We start from the raw sequence: 14,094 nt of genomic DNA, 5'->3' as shown, positions 1-14,094 counted from the left end.
GTGTATCATCATGTAGAAATACGTAGCTCTAAATTAAACATCGTAAAGAGGTACAGTAAAGTATAAATACAGCTCTTCTGAAAATCTTTTCAAGCTACAATTGGTGGAGAATAATTAAATGTTAAGTGAAAGTAATTTTGTTATTATTGGTTTAGCAAAAGAAAGAAACTAATTTATCCCTCTTTTAATCATGGAACACACACACACACATTGTTGGATGAACATAGGATTTATGGTGACAGAGGCAGAACAAAAACCCAACTTGCTGAAACAGGTTTTGATAAATCCAGTGTTGTGAAGTTACAATATTTTGGACTATAAGCACAAATTTACAAGACATTTCTTCAAAACCGGGTGTTCAAATATTAACACGCTTTCGAATGAATAAATCAGGACCTTTACAAATTATTTCCAAACTGGTGACATCTGGGAGATTACTGATACATCTTTTATGATTCCCACTTTGATCACAGTGGTGAGATTTGGGCTGCAGTGATATCACTGTGAAGAGAAGGCATCTGGCTCCCATCTGGGCTTTGTTGTCCTCCTAAAACGCAAAACATATTTTTAAAAGCATGCGAAAATTCCAAAGCTATTTTCTTGTATTTGCTCATCCGCTTCGCATAGAAAACGTTCAGAGCAACCCACCGCCGCTCACAACACTCACAAAGACACAGATAATGACTGAACGTTTAATTGAGCTCAGTTGAACTGGTTTATGTTGCTCACATGCTTTATACTGATCCAACTCCATCTATTGTTGTGTTTCTGGTGTCGAGCTGAAGAAACTGGAAACTGGCAGGTGGCATGGGAACTGCAATAGCCTGGCGGTAGATTGTATACTAATGACAAGAGAGAAAAAATGACACATCCGTGTAAATACAGCACTTGAGATGGGTTACACTGCATGTAATGCAGGGATTTAGAAGTTTTGCATAAACATGTCGGTAGTGAATGTTTCCTCCAGCACCTCTGGGAATTCAATCTTCACATCAAAGCTGTCTGCTGAGGCAGCAACAACTGATGCAGAAACCTCCTGCTTGGCATTTCCCTCATGTTGTTGGTAGAAGCCGAAAAGAAAAGCCATGCCCGGAATGTAGCTTTCAATTCTGGGGAAAGGTAAAAAATGCTTCTGTAACGACGTATGCCAGCATGTGTCATAACTTTAAACACAGAAAGTGTTTCCACCGTGTTCAATAAAGCAGAGTAAGTTGCTTTAAAATATGTATGGAAGTCGTCCTTCGCTTTCTACTTCAGTGCACCCTCCTCCACCTGCACACATTTTATATATCTTGATAAAAACTTCAATTTATTCTCCACTAATACTCACGTCCTGCCCATCTCTGCCATGGTTTCTGGAACACTAGTCCAGTGTACTTTGGCCTTCAGAGTTGGCTTAGAGCCAGGCAGATGTGCAGCTGCAGCTCTCACTGACATTTCATAGGACTGACATTCAGCTCCCCATCGGATGTGTGCCTACACCGAACACAAGAGCTCAGTCATAAAGGAACATAACCATCTCCCATTATTTATTACTAATATAACTGTATTCTTAATGCAGGCACAGCAATGTAATCAATGTTATGAAAATGCTATTGTTTATATCAGGATTTTATAGCACTAGTTTTATATCCATCAGCATAAAATCTTAAAATATTCATAAAAACCTACATGTATATATAGTAAACAGATATGAGGCTGAGAAGCTTCATGATACATATGCAGATCTGGGATGTGATGACGTTAGTTAAAGATTGTATTTACCTAGTTCTGTTACTGATCATTTGCTGATGTCATGGGGGGGGGTCTATATATAGACTATTTATATATGTATTATATATCTATATAGACTAGTTATATATGTATACAGACAGTATTTTTGTAGCAGTGCTATAAATGACAATCCTAACATCATGTTCCTCTGTGAATAACATCAGCATAAAGTCAAACAGATAAATTTAGTTAAAAAACAAAACAAAAAAACAAAACCAGCCTAGACCCCATTAAATACAAAAAAGGATTTTTGTAAATTAAACATTTACTTCACAGAGAATCGGTGATCCACTTTTCTGTTATTCCTCCGCTTTGTGTTGGAATCATTCCTCATGGCTGAGCCTTTCTAATGCTCAATCTGTTTGTAGGCTCGAGACTATGAAAACACATCATCATGGGGCTAATATTGATGATATATCATCAATATCGCAATCTATGGGCATAGTGGCTATTTACGCTGCCCTAAATGACAGTATTGTTTTTCATTTTATTGTATCATTTACAACTATATAAAAATCCAAAATTCATCATTTCTTCCTGTGCTTTACAGCTACCTTTGCCTCAGCATTGGGATTTAAGGTGGTGTCGACACACATCTTCCAGTTGGTGGCCTCTCCAACATGGGACACAATCAGCTGGGCATTATGAAAGTTTGCCTCAGGTGTGTAGAACATGGCTGCATCGTAACCCTCTGGCTTCTGGTTGCCACTCATAGCAAAAGCTTTGATATTGAACATAGCTTGGGGAGTTGCATCTGAGCTCTAAGGAATGAGATAGAGAGCAGTCCATTAGGCTCTAATAGCTTTGTATGAATCATGTCATACAAACCAATACTCAAGTGAATTGTGCATCATTGTGACTGAGGGTAAAATCTAAGCTCTTAACGGTGGGACTATCGACTGGGAAAGGCACTGAGGCTGAAGTAACAAGCAATTTGCGCCAAATAAAAGAAATGTATTTACTCCAAATATGAAATGAACAACACTTCATACAAATTGGTGCTGTTTAACAACGTTGGGATCATGAATCAAAGCAGAGCTCGGCTAAAACATTTTAAATGATGGGATTGCTCAGTACAAACTACCATTTTATGCAGTAAAACAAATGTCAGGCGACTCTCTGTGGAGCATGTTTGACATACTTCCATTACGTTGTTATGATGGCTGCGATAAGCTCTTCTGATGGTAGTGCCCGAATCAGACGGCAGACGTATTTGCTGGGTAGTTTCCTGTAAACACGATTTAGAAACAGGAGAATTCGAATGAATAAAACACCAGAGAACACAACAGCAGGTGCAGAGATAATAACATTGCAAGGGTAGCCAAATACCTCGGAAAGCCTCCTCAGAGTCTCAAGCAGTTGGCGTGTGCTCATTGGATGTCTGCTTGGGCCGGCGTTCACCTCAAAGTGGATTTTGTCAACAGCTTTGATTGCCTGGGCTGATAAAAGTGCACAGGAAAAAAAGTTAACACGTAAAGATGTTGATGAAGACAAGACCAACTAAGTCGACAGCCTTGAGACACATGCTACTATTCTGAGGTTATGATGTGTTTAGTAACAATCTCTTATTTTACGTTTCTCATTTCATCATGTGTGTGTTCAGACCAGGCAAGCTTGAAACTTTCATGAAACATGAATTCATAGAGGGCAGTCATATGCTGCTTCTCAGTTTGGGTCCATGTTTTAACTAAGGATGGTAAGTAAATACATGGCGTAACTTCCCTTTGGGCTGTAACTTGGCCTGGCTGAATTCATGTCTGTGGATCAAATCCACTGATATGAATTCAATGAATAACCCAAGCTAGTAATAGTAACATATGTAATGGCTAGGGCTTGTCTTCACAGGACTGTAATTGAAAATTAATAATATAGAATGTGATGAAGTCCTGATGTCAGATTGCAAAATCCCATCCCAGCAGTGTTGTCCACGCAACAAGGACAGGTACTTCCTCAAGAAATGGCTTCTGATTGGATTTTTCTGGAGGTGCTGTATTAACTCACTGATGTAACACCATAATACAGCACAGCAGCAGTACATGCAGGATAAATTAGGCAATAAATTAACATTTCAGATAAGATGTTTCACTGACTGGCCGGCCTCGTGTCAATTTAGCAGTGTGACCCTCCCTGAATTACCAAGCTGTTCTCCAGGCGTATATACATACATTCGTGATGTTGCTTTGGATTGTGCACAATGTGTGGTGTAATGTACTGGACTCGACTTGCACATACCTGGTACTACTTTGATTGCAAAGTGGGTGTATCCCAATAAGTAGTACAGCGGGTATTCCTTTTGATAATACTCTCTCCTCAGCTCATATTCTGCACAGACACCAGCTCCATAAATGTTACTCTCAGCACACATTTGGACCCTTGGATGCCAGGTGTTTGGTTTTAGCATCTGCAAGATTAAAAAAAGCATATTACTCTGCTTTGAGTTCTGTTTTTCTAGCAGAAATAGTTTGATGACGACTGTACCTGATCTGAACTGACTTGTTCATTGCAGTCAATAATACTCGGCATAATTGGGGTCATTTTAGCTGCAGCTGGTTCTTCAATGTTCCTGGATACTGCATACACATTGGAGCTGTTGGTTGGAAAGTAAAAAGTAAAAAACATCTTGTGGGTAGGATGTATGTATGTATACAGCTTGAAGCTTAAATATAATATATTTACGCATTTAGAATCTCCTGATTTAATTTATTTGTTGGTGTCATTTTGTGATTCAGAGTGGACTCTTCAATTCCACATAATTTTGTAAGGAGTTTAGCAGTGTTTCTATTCAACATGTGAGTTTATTTTATTGAGGTAGGAAGGAATGCATTATATTATGATTGTCAAATCAATATTTCTGGACTGTATGATGGGAACTAAGGTTCTTCTGCGAATTGTTTTTTTTTCCCACACCCCCTAAAACATACCTGAAAGAAAAGAGTTCAATTTCCTTTTTGCATGGAGGGAAGTCAAATTCAAATTTCTTCTCCTGGAAATTGATCTTCGCGGCAAAGGTCAGTGGAATAGCAAGAGGCATTTTGCCCTTAAACTCAGAGCCACACTGGAACAGTTCTGTGTTGATTCCGTAGAAAACCCAAAAATCTTTTGTGAAACTTAATAAAGAAGAGGTAATTGCATTAGCTGTAACTCCACATCATGAATAAAAATAGTGCACAGAGGCAATCTTGTAATAATAGGATAAATGCCAACATTTAGCATAATAAATGTTTTTTCTACCCAATATAACCATCAGTCTCCATTGAAATTTCTGAGCTCATGAGCTGTCCCAGATGTTGAGTCAGTGGTGGGTTTACTGCGGCTTTAGCTGCAAAAGCAAAAATAAATAAAGAAACTTGTGTCAAGACAAAATGGTTTTGTCCTTATTTCACATTTGTAAGGCAGTCATGTGGGACTCGTCTCCTAACCGTTAATAGTGATCCCGTTGACTGCTTGATAGTATTTGCTGATCTCCACTGGGAGGCCCAGGGTGGTAGCTTGTAAGTAGCGAGCCTCAAAGATTAAGAACGGCTTGGTCCAATGCCACGAAGCCCCTCTCTTCATGTTCTCAATCAGAGTCCACAGAGGACTTTCTTTGCCTGCAGAAGGACTAAGAGCCTGCGTGCAGAACCACAGGACAGCAGCATGTAACAGGCTTTGTGGATCACAACACTGTGACCATTGTTGTTTACTGCACAGCTTTTGACGTACAGCACTGTAGGAAAATCAGTTAATAGCGTTTTTGTCTCTTTGTCTTTTTATCTCACCCTGACGATGCTCTGAATGAAGTCTTTATTGATGTCTGCAAAAAACCACTCCTGCCCAAATAGGCGTGAGAAGGCAGAAAAGGCCGGCTTATCACTAGGGAGATTCTCCCAGTTTTTAAGCTGAAAATGATACAGAATTATGGTCACTCAAGCTGACACATCCCAACACAGTTAGGAGTGTTTTCCCAACATTTACTCACCACACTGACAATAGCCTGGAAGTCACTGAAACTTAGATCTCCTTTAAATCCGGGGATGCCACCGCTAAACAGCTTCTTGATTCCCTCAGCGTGGATTCCAAACTTTAGTAAGAAAAAGAAGACGATCTGAGATGATTCACAATTGGGAGGATAAATTTGCCTTTAGTGACTGTAAAAATACGCATGCATTGTGCTGTACCTCCAATAGCTGCAGAATTCTACCGATGGAATAAAACTTTCCTCCCATCATGATATCAGAGGGAATAATGTTTGATGCACCTTTTAGTATGAAGACTTCTGCGGCTGTTCCGATTAGGAAATCATCTGCACAGAGTGAACAGTAAATTGTCTTATGTTTTTAGAGAACACCTAGAGGTGCACTGCTGTATTTGATCGTACCATCAAACCAGTCAAAATGCATCGCTTTGCTGTAGAAGAAGCCGATACGACCAAATTTAGGGGTCAGGATTTTCATGGCTATGCTGCAGGCAGTCGAGCTGTTGCAGAGAGCACAAGAAATAGTAGGCTAAACACAGTGTCTTACATGAGCTATGAGGAACTGCACTTTTCACTGTTACACTCACAGAAAGTGATTGTCTGGAGTACGGGATCTGGCAAAGCTCCTCAGGTAGGACAATGCAAAGCTAACAACGTGGAGGTCTTTTTCCTCCTGCAGGTATGCAGTCACTGTGGACACCACAGCCATTGTTGGCTTAGTGTCGAACAGGATCATGAAGGCCAACATTCGAATCTCAGAGGGAAGCTTCCTCTGCAGGAACAGAGACATGGTGATGTCTTGGACCTGAAAAAAAAGTATTAAAATTACTGGGAGTTCAGAAAGCCCCCACATTCAACCACCCACTGCTGAAGTCATTTCTGTTGTGCTGCAGCACAGTTTCTATTATTTTCTGAACTGACAGAACTTTAAAGGCACAGTACTGTGAATGTTAACATCTAGATTTTATATAAAAATGTACTGCCGAGGTTTGACCAGTGATCAGCCCCCCTATCTCCGTATGTATATTGTGTGTGTGTATATATATATATATATATATATATATATATATATATATATATATACTGTATATATACAGTATATGTGCGTGTGTGTGTGTATTCTTACACTGTGAGGGTCTCTGACAGCTATGAGTCTCATTGACTGCACAGCAGCACTCAGCACACGAGGCGGCAGATTCACAGGGGTGGCAGCCACTCCCGGGAGGAAGCGCATGATGGTTTTTATGCTGCCGGGGTGACCTGCATTCCCCAGAGCTTTCAGAGCAAGGACCATGGTTGCCTCATTCCCACTCTTTATTCCCTCCATGGCCATGTCCACAAGAGGCTAGCACACATGTAAATCATTTTTAATTTCCAAACACTGATTGATTACATTGGAATTGTAATCTTATTAGCTTGTGGATTTTATATTAAAGCTTGTTTGGGTTTTGAATAACTATCTATCGTAGGAAATTCATTTCGTTCGTAGTTTCATTACCTGAACAGCAGCTACTGGACACGGTGTATTACTTGCGCAGTACTTGTGCACTAGAGAGCCATAGGAAAGCACCACAGTATTCCACAGATGGACATTTGATTTACAAAAGGGCATGCTCAGAAACATCTGTGAAAGAGAGACAGAGACATTTTGGCAAGATGCAGAGAAAATCTTTAATAGAAAGATTTCATGATGCCATTCTTCAACATGCAAAAATCTTTTCTTCGTTTTCAGTAAGAACTCACTTTAGCCATTTCAACCAGGTCATGAACGGCATTCAGATGATTCATTGTCAGAATAAGGGTTTGCAGAGCTTCAGTCGCAGACATATCTCTAGCCTGAAACCTCATTTCCAGGAACTTCAGGACCCTGGCATCACTGACCTCAGCAATCATGTCCAAAAACCAACGTCTGATAAGGGCAAAGGAGAGAGAAAGGATTAACATTTGAGATAAGGCTTATCCTTCAAATGAACTAAAACATAAAAACATAAATGGTGAAGGCGTGAAAGACAAGGTCAGGAGTCTCTTTTAATTGCACTTGTATGATGTGAAATACAAGGTGTCATAATCTTAACGAGCAGGGAAAGCATCCTTTCAGGTATCACCTTTCTGTCACTGTATTTAAGTAAAAAAAAATATTAATTAATGATAAAGTACCAGACCAAATTCTGAACTAAGTGGAAGATTGCTCTTCAATTACCTAATCAGTTGAAGTGGATCGGTATCAGATTTTAAAGAGGGCCTTGAGCCGGTCTGTTCATCATCTTATAATGAAAAGCTTGGTTAAAGGTTATCTGTGAAGGATTTTCACTTGGATTTGGATAGTTAGTAAAATGTTCTCAGTGGGTTCACAGAGATTCTGAAAAGAACGCATAACATGAATCTATAACTTCCCAGGTGCAGTTATTTATATGCAACCTAACTATTGTACTATGAATTTACTTGTCGTGCTGAAGGTTGCAATAGAACACACTCAATAAATATATTAGTATGAGTATAGAAGGCAGCATTACATTTTTGTCAAAGCAAAGTCTGCTTATTTGACATAATAACCTCTCTAACATCATGACTCTGTGCAGCAGTGAGTCCATAATATTTTAGCTATTAGATGGGTTGATACCACATTCCAGATATTTTGGTTTCGCACATAAGGACTCCTAATTAATATTTATTACAGACAATAATGTTCCCACTCAGGAGGACCCGCTTCTTTTAAGATACATGTAAACGCCACTGCATGCAAAGAAAGGTGTTAGGAGCAACTGTAGGTCACAGAGACACGCAGAGGGGCTGACGTGCACGGCAAACTACTTATTTAGTTCCTTTGGGTGTGTATCCCATCCACATTAGCCTACTGTGTGTGCATCCAGGAAAGCCCAATGTCACCTTCATTCTTATCAAAGAGGAAATGAATTTTGTTTTTCTTTTTATACATCACAGTGTCATAACTTACCTATGGTCTTTATTTCCTGCAACCTGCCTCCACATTGCGTCCAATCCTTCAAAAGGCGTCACTCGCAGGATCTGATACAGCTTTATAGTCTCTTCAGTTGTTGCACTGTCAATTTGGTAATTATTAGCCGCAGCCAGATGCTTGATCAATGCAATAGCCTACAAAGACAATTAGTGAGCTGTTGAGAAAAAGGACTCTTAACAAAACAGGTACTGTAGTATTGTGGTAGTAGGTTCTTAGTGGAAAGTACAAAAATATAACATTTCTTAGATTTAGTCTACTTTTAAGTTATAGCGAATACCTATGATACTTACAACTGCAGATGGTTTAAAAGAAAAAAAAGATAATTTTAAATGTTTTTCAAAATATCAAGTTTTTCAAGTTATCTGAATTATTCTCCACTAGTTCACTACTTATTTTAATATGATCATTTCCACGGTGCTTCCAGATCCTCTCTGAAACGACAAAGATATGATTTTTATGTAGCACCATTATTACCTTTGGTATGGGGTCTGCCAGGTTCTGCATCATGATAGGGACATTAGCTTCAGCACGGACAAACTTGTAAACAAGGTTGCCCTTGTTTTCCATTGGCCCAAGTGTGATGGCGCTCGCTGTGACACTCTCGCTGAGCAGCGCCATTTCCTTCCTGCAGGAGAAATTATTTAAAGCAGTCGATTTGTATTGCAGACGAGCAGTGTGGATGAGCGGGCATAATATGCTGATGTTTTCTTGCCTTACATGGCTTGCATCTTGAAACTGCCACCCTTCACATTGAAGGGACTGAAGTACTGTTGCTCCAGGCCATGAGCCCTGGTAATGACACCTCCCTCGGCTGTTGGTTTCACTGTGTAAACATATCTCACTGTTGTTATGAGAGACAGCCCTCTCTAGATTGGAGGACACACAAACAAAAAGAGCTCTTACGTTTCTCTCTGTCATCTATAATTGTGAAATAAAGAGCATCTGCAGTGAGATAAACAGACCTGCTGTGACATCTTGTCAGGCACAGCAGCTGCCATTCCCATGGACATTGCTGCCTTCTTCCTGCAGTTACTGACATCCACAACCTGGGTGATGATCCAGTCCTTTGTTTCCATGTTTTCTTCAATGGCATAGTTACTTTGACACATGCCATGGATGCCAACCTACAAAACAAATTAAACTTTGTAACATTTATTGCAGCTTTGTGGATGTTGAGTGGAACAAATGAGCAGATGGTTCAGAACATGATTGTTCACCTCCTCCATCTCATAGATCCTCTGCGTGGTTTTGACAGTGACTTCAAAGAAACTGAGTATCCCCCTCACTATGTTGACAACGGCATCAGAAACCTCAGCAGCAGCATGGATGTCTCCAATGTGTCCACCAGCATAATCAAACACCAGGGGCTTGATGAGCTGGGCAGCGATACGCTGGGCAAGCTTCGGGGCAGGATTAAAGCCATTTTTCCCTGGAAAGCCGTTGAACTCCTCGAAGGCCAAGTCAGAAACCTTTGAACCCGAGATGAAAATGAACAGTTGTTGCTTCCATGAGTAAGGATTACCAGCATTATTCCACTTTAGAGCTGAGACTTTCAACAGCGTTTGATTGTGTAATCTGTTTCTGACTAAAAGATGGCAAAGAGTTACTGGGGAATGAATATTCGTGCATGATTGAAGCATTAAGTGCTGCCAAAGTGTTGGAATACAAACATTTTTTAATGTTTCAACTAACTTTTAGCATTTTTATAACTAGCTCAAAGTTTTAAAGTATGAATAATTTACAAAGGAATCTACAATTTTAGGGGAGATTTGAGGCTATAAAATTCTGCATAACCCTCATCAGCAGATGTCTAATGAATTGAGTTCCAAATAATTTATGATACATAAATAAATGATAAATGACAAATCATGCACTGCCAATTTACTTTGATTGATTTATGAATCAAACATAAATATAGCTAATTAACAACCTGCCAGTGGTTTATGATTTACTGTTTGATTACTGTACTTCCAACATGTTTAAACAACATGCTCTGAGACGGTTGGTCCTACACCTCTTACCTGCAGCATGAATGCTTGTGCAGACACACCAGCGATCTTGACCTTGCACATCATTTTCACAGCGGACTCAGCAAGGTTTGGCATACCGAGTCCAAAATTTACCCATCCCACATATTTGTATTCGTAGGTCTTCTTAGGGTTCAGTGCAATGTCTGGAATATGTTTTGGAAAATGAAATGCCACATTGTGCTCTTAATGAAAGATTTAAAATATGTATACATATTTTTAGTGTCACGATGAAGACAAATGGACTCACCATAACGGACACTTTGGCATGCTAAATGGAGAAATTAAAATATACGGTTAGCATTTTTGGAAATATATTGGGCACATTCCTTGTTTGATTTGGTTTATTAATGGCTGTAATGATGTGAAAAAAAATCAAAAACAAACAAAAATCATGTTACAAAAGTGGGAACACACATGTAATGTCAACATGTTTAGAGGAAAACACAAAACATCTAACTGTACAATAAAATCCTGCAACACAAAATGTGCAAAACATCCATAAAGCCACTGAACACAACCGAAACAGTTACCTCATGAACTAAATATTATCTGATCCACCTTTTCAAGTGCTTCTTATTTCTTCAATTCATGCCTAAATTATGTTAGTAATTCATCATAAATGAACTGCAAATAGATTGATATTTTGCCTTTTATATATGTATCTCACTTGTTGAGTTCACCCCCCCAAAAAAACAAAAAAACAATAAGCATTATGGCTCATACCGCTCTAAAAAAATTAAAAAATTAAAGATTTACAGGACTGATAATATTAAACATGCAAACTTACTGGCCAGGGCCACGAGGCTGCAGAGGAGGATGCCCCGCATGGTGAAACTGAGGAGTGGAAGCAAACATTTCACATTGGGTCTTTTATACCGCTGTGGTTTTTCATTTGGCAAACAGGTCACATTGAATCCTATGTGCAGGCCAGATGTCTGCTTTTGACAACAGCCGGCTTTAAAGTAAACACATGATGTCTGCACCCAAGCCATGTTGGCCTCTGACATTGTCAGAGTGACACGAGTAAGATAACAGTCTCAACAGTTATCTGTGAAAAATACATCAGCGCTTTTTATAGTTCCATAAAATTCAAACAATTGTTTATTATGTTTTGATGTTGCTTTAAAACGGAATTATACAATATAAGGGAAAAGAACATCACAGTTGTTGTATACGTGCGTTATGTGAGAATTTAGGTTTTTGTTTTTCACGACATGACTTGTTTTGAATAGTTAAAATACATCAGGGCTAAAAGCTCATTTCAATCACCTAGAAAATGAGGTAAACATGTTTTTTCAGCAGAAAGGAGGATAAACCCATTGGGATCTATTCCTTCTGTGAAATGTAACCATGTGGAGCGAAGGAAGCGAAGGCGGTGGTGGGTTTTACTCTTTTAGGTCTTGAATACAAGTGCAGCTCCTGCTCTTATACTTCGCTCCCTGTCTCCTAGCACCGCAAAGCTCTGCTTCTGGATAAAACAAAGTCAAAGACTGTGGTGAATCGCTGCTCTTCATGCCAATTTTGAAAATCTGCCTCAGCCAAAAGGGCTCCACAAACAAGCCAGTTTATATGTGCAGTTTGAGGGTGATGACACCAAGCAGCAATCAGCCAACGTGTCTGCTCTTGCTGTCATTTGGGGTTATGTTCAGATTGCACAACAGTCCCTTGTGTAATTGTACTTAAGGATTCTCTCAGCTTTCATGTTCCAGCGTCAGTTCACTTGACCATCTGCTTTGCTTTTTTCGTTCTTTTACTTTCTCTCAGAATCAACCGGTAGAGGGCTTCAGCATCTCACACAGTATCTGTTATTTCATTGGACCGATAAAACAGAGATGTTAAAAAAGATCAGTTGTGTCATGACCTTGACCAGAGTTTTAGTGACACATTTGCCAGTCAAACCTGGTGCATACACTAATGGGACAAGGTGAAAGTGCCACTGCATTACATCTAGGTCTTGCAGAGAGCTATGACTTATCAAATCACTGTCAGTGTGTAAATCAGGTTGGGTTCAAAGTCAAGAGATTCAGAGAAGGTGAAAAGCACATCGACCTAACAACTTCACAAAGTACAGTAAACTGAGAATAAAAGAGACAAACAGCCCACGAGTCTGTTTCTCACAGGACAACAGAGAACTGCAGTAGTAACCCCTTTTTTTTATCCCATACAAACAAAGCTCTTTTGCTTTCCATAGCCTGCTCTGGAATAATGGAAATAATGACATTTACTGATTTGAATCGTACTCCTACACATTTCAGCTAAACAGAGTTTTGGCAGACTTTATAGCTCCAGCTCTTCATGTGGCTACCTGAGCTGAGTGAGATGTGACCTCCAGTCTCACTGTGTTTCCTTTGACATTCTTCCCTGTAAACAATAAAACCGATACCGCCTCAAAAATACCTCAAATAAGATGCGTTGTGGAGTATTTTCAGTCTCTTAAACATTATTTTGCACTACTGTTGTTGACAATTGATATTTTCCATTTCTGCGTCAAAATAAGATCCACATAGAGTTTTAGCAGCGCAGCTTGACTCACCGTGACATCCTTTAGCTGCACCATGGCAAACAAAAGTGACAGGCATTTTATTTACTACAGACTTGTAGCTTTTTAGTTTGTTTTTACGGATAAATCTCAGATAAAATAATGTTAAAGAGAATGAATAATTTAAGCTAAAATAATGTCCACCAGCTTTTCTCACCCAGTGAGTTTTCCACTACTAAAGTTGAAGGATGGACATGAGCAGGCCCCATTTTGTGTATTCTTTTCTCACACGAAAACTTTTATCATTGTTTGCTTTTTAAAAATGTGTCATGTAATAAAACTTAATAGATTTTAAAAGTGGTAAAAGTCTGAGTAAATTGTATTTACTAAGTTTCTGAAATTTACTAAAGAATGCACTCAATAACCATAATCCAGTACTGAATAAACTGTGTTGGGCTTAGTGTTAGTATCAAACATTATCAGTTAATGTACTTAATATATTTAGTATTTAGAAAGTAATGTAACAAATAAAATCCTTATACCTAGTTAATATCCAGACTAAAAGTACTTTTTCTTTACTAATTTAAATAAATAAATACATCTGCTAAATGCACAGCCTTATATAACTGCAACTCACTATATGAATTAATATTTCACTGAGCTTTAATAGCCTAATATAGTCCAGTCTAAATATTTCTGGAAAACATGAACTTGAACCTGAAGCAAAAAGCTTGGGCTCATCTAAGTGCAGCTGGAAGTGCAGTTGATTAAAACTAAATAGTGTCTGTTGAGTGAAATTCAGTCGTGTTTTGTGTCTTTGCTTTTGCTTATTTAGAATTGACTCTGTATAAATGTAAAACAGCTGATCAAAAAAAAATGG

The 14,094-nt window shown here is 38.9% G+C and overlaps 1 protein-coding gene across 2 annotated transcripts; it reads right to left on the bottom strand.

Moving 5' to 3' along the window:
* Positions 1 to 210: 210 nt before the first annotated feature.
* vtg3 (vitellogenin 3, phosvitinless) lies at positions 211 to 11,619 on the bottom strand. 2 transcript variants are annotated; one of them, XM_067514444.1, is made up of 28 exons: positions 11,523 to 11,619; positions 10,983 to 11,003; positions 10,727 to 10,878; positions 9,923 to 10,174; positions 9,668 to 9,829; positions 9,423 to 9,571; positions 9,180 to 9,330; positions 8,682 to 8,839; positions 7,472 to 7,637; positions 7,227 to 7,352; positions 6,855 to 7,073; positions 6,316 to 6,533; positions 6,131 to 6,228; positions 5,931 to 6,055; positions 5,732 to 5,833; positions 5,532 to 5,651; positions 5,193 to 5,382; positions 5,005 to 5,092; positions 4,695 to 4,880; positions 4,252 to 4,360; positions 4,006 to 4,174; positions 3,103 to 3,212; positions 2,915 to 3,001; positions 2,328 to 2,534; positions 1,331 to 1,476; positions 971 to 1,109; positions 730 to 842; positions 211 to 547 (listed from the first exon to the last, which is right to left on the bottom strand). In XM_067514444.1, the coding sequence occupies exons 1-27, from the start codon at positions 11,560 to 11,562 to the stop codon at positions 735 to 737; spliced, it is 3,798 nt and encodes a 1,265-aa protein (XP_067370545.1). In that variant the 5' UTR covers positions 11,563 to 11,619; the 3' UTR covers positions 211 to 547; positions 730 to 734. The 2 variants fall into 2 exon arrangements, with proteins under 2 accessions (XP_067370545.1, XP_067370546.1); XM_067514445.1 differs by having other exon boundaries at positions 4,267 to 4,360.
* Positions 11,620 to 14,094: the final 2,475 nt, after the last annotated feature.

Source organism: Channa argus, chromosome 8 (genome assembly GCF_033026475.1).
Source record: "Channa argus isolate prfri chromosome 8, Channa argus male v1.0, whole genome shotgun sequence".
NCBI classification, from domain to species: Eukaryota; Metazoa; Chordata; class Actinopteri; order Anabantiformes; family Channidae; genus Channa; species Channa argus.
This window is presented reverse-complemented; position numbering and strand designations above follow the sequence as displayed.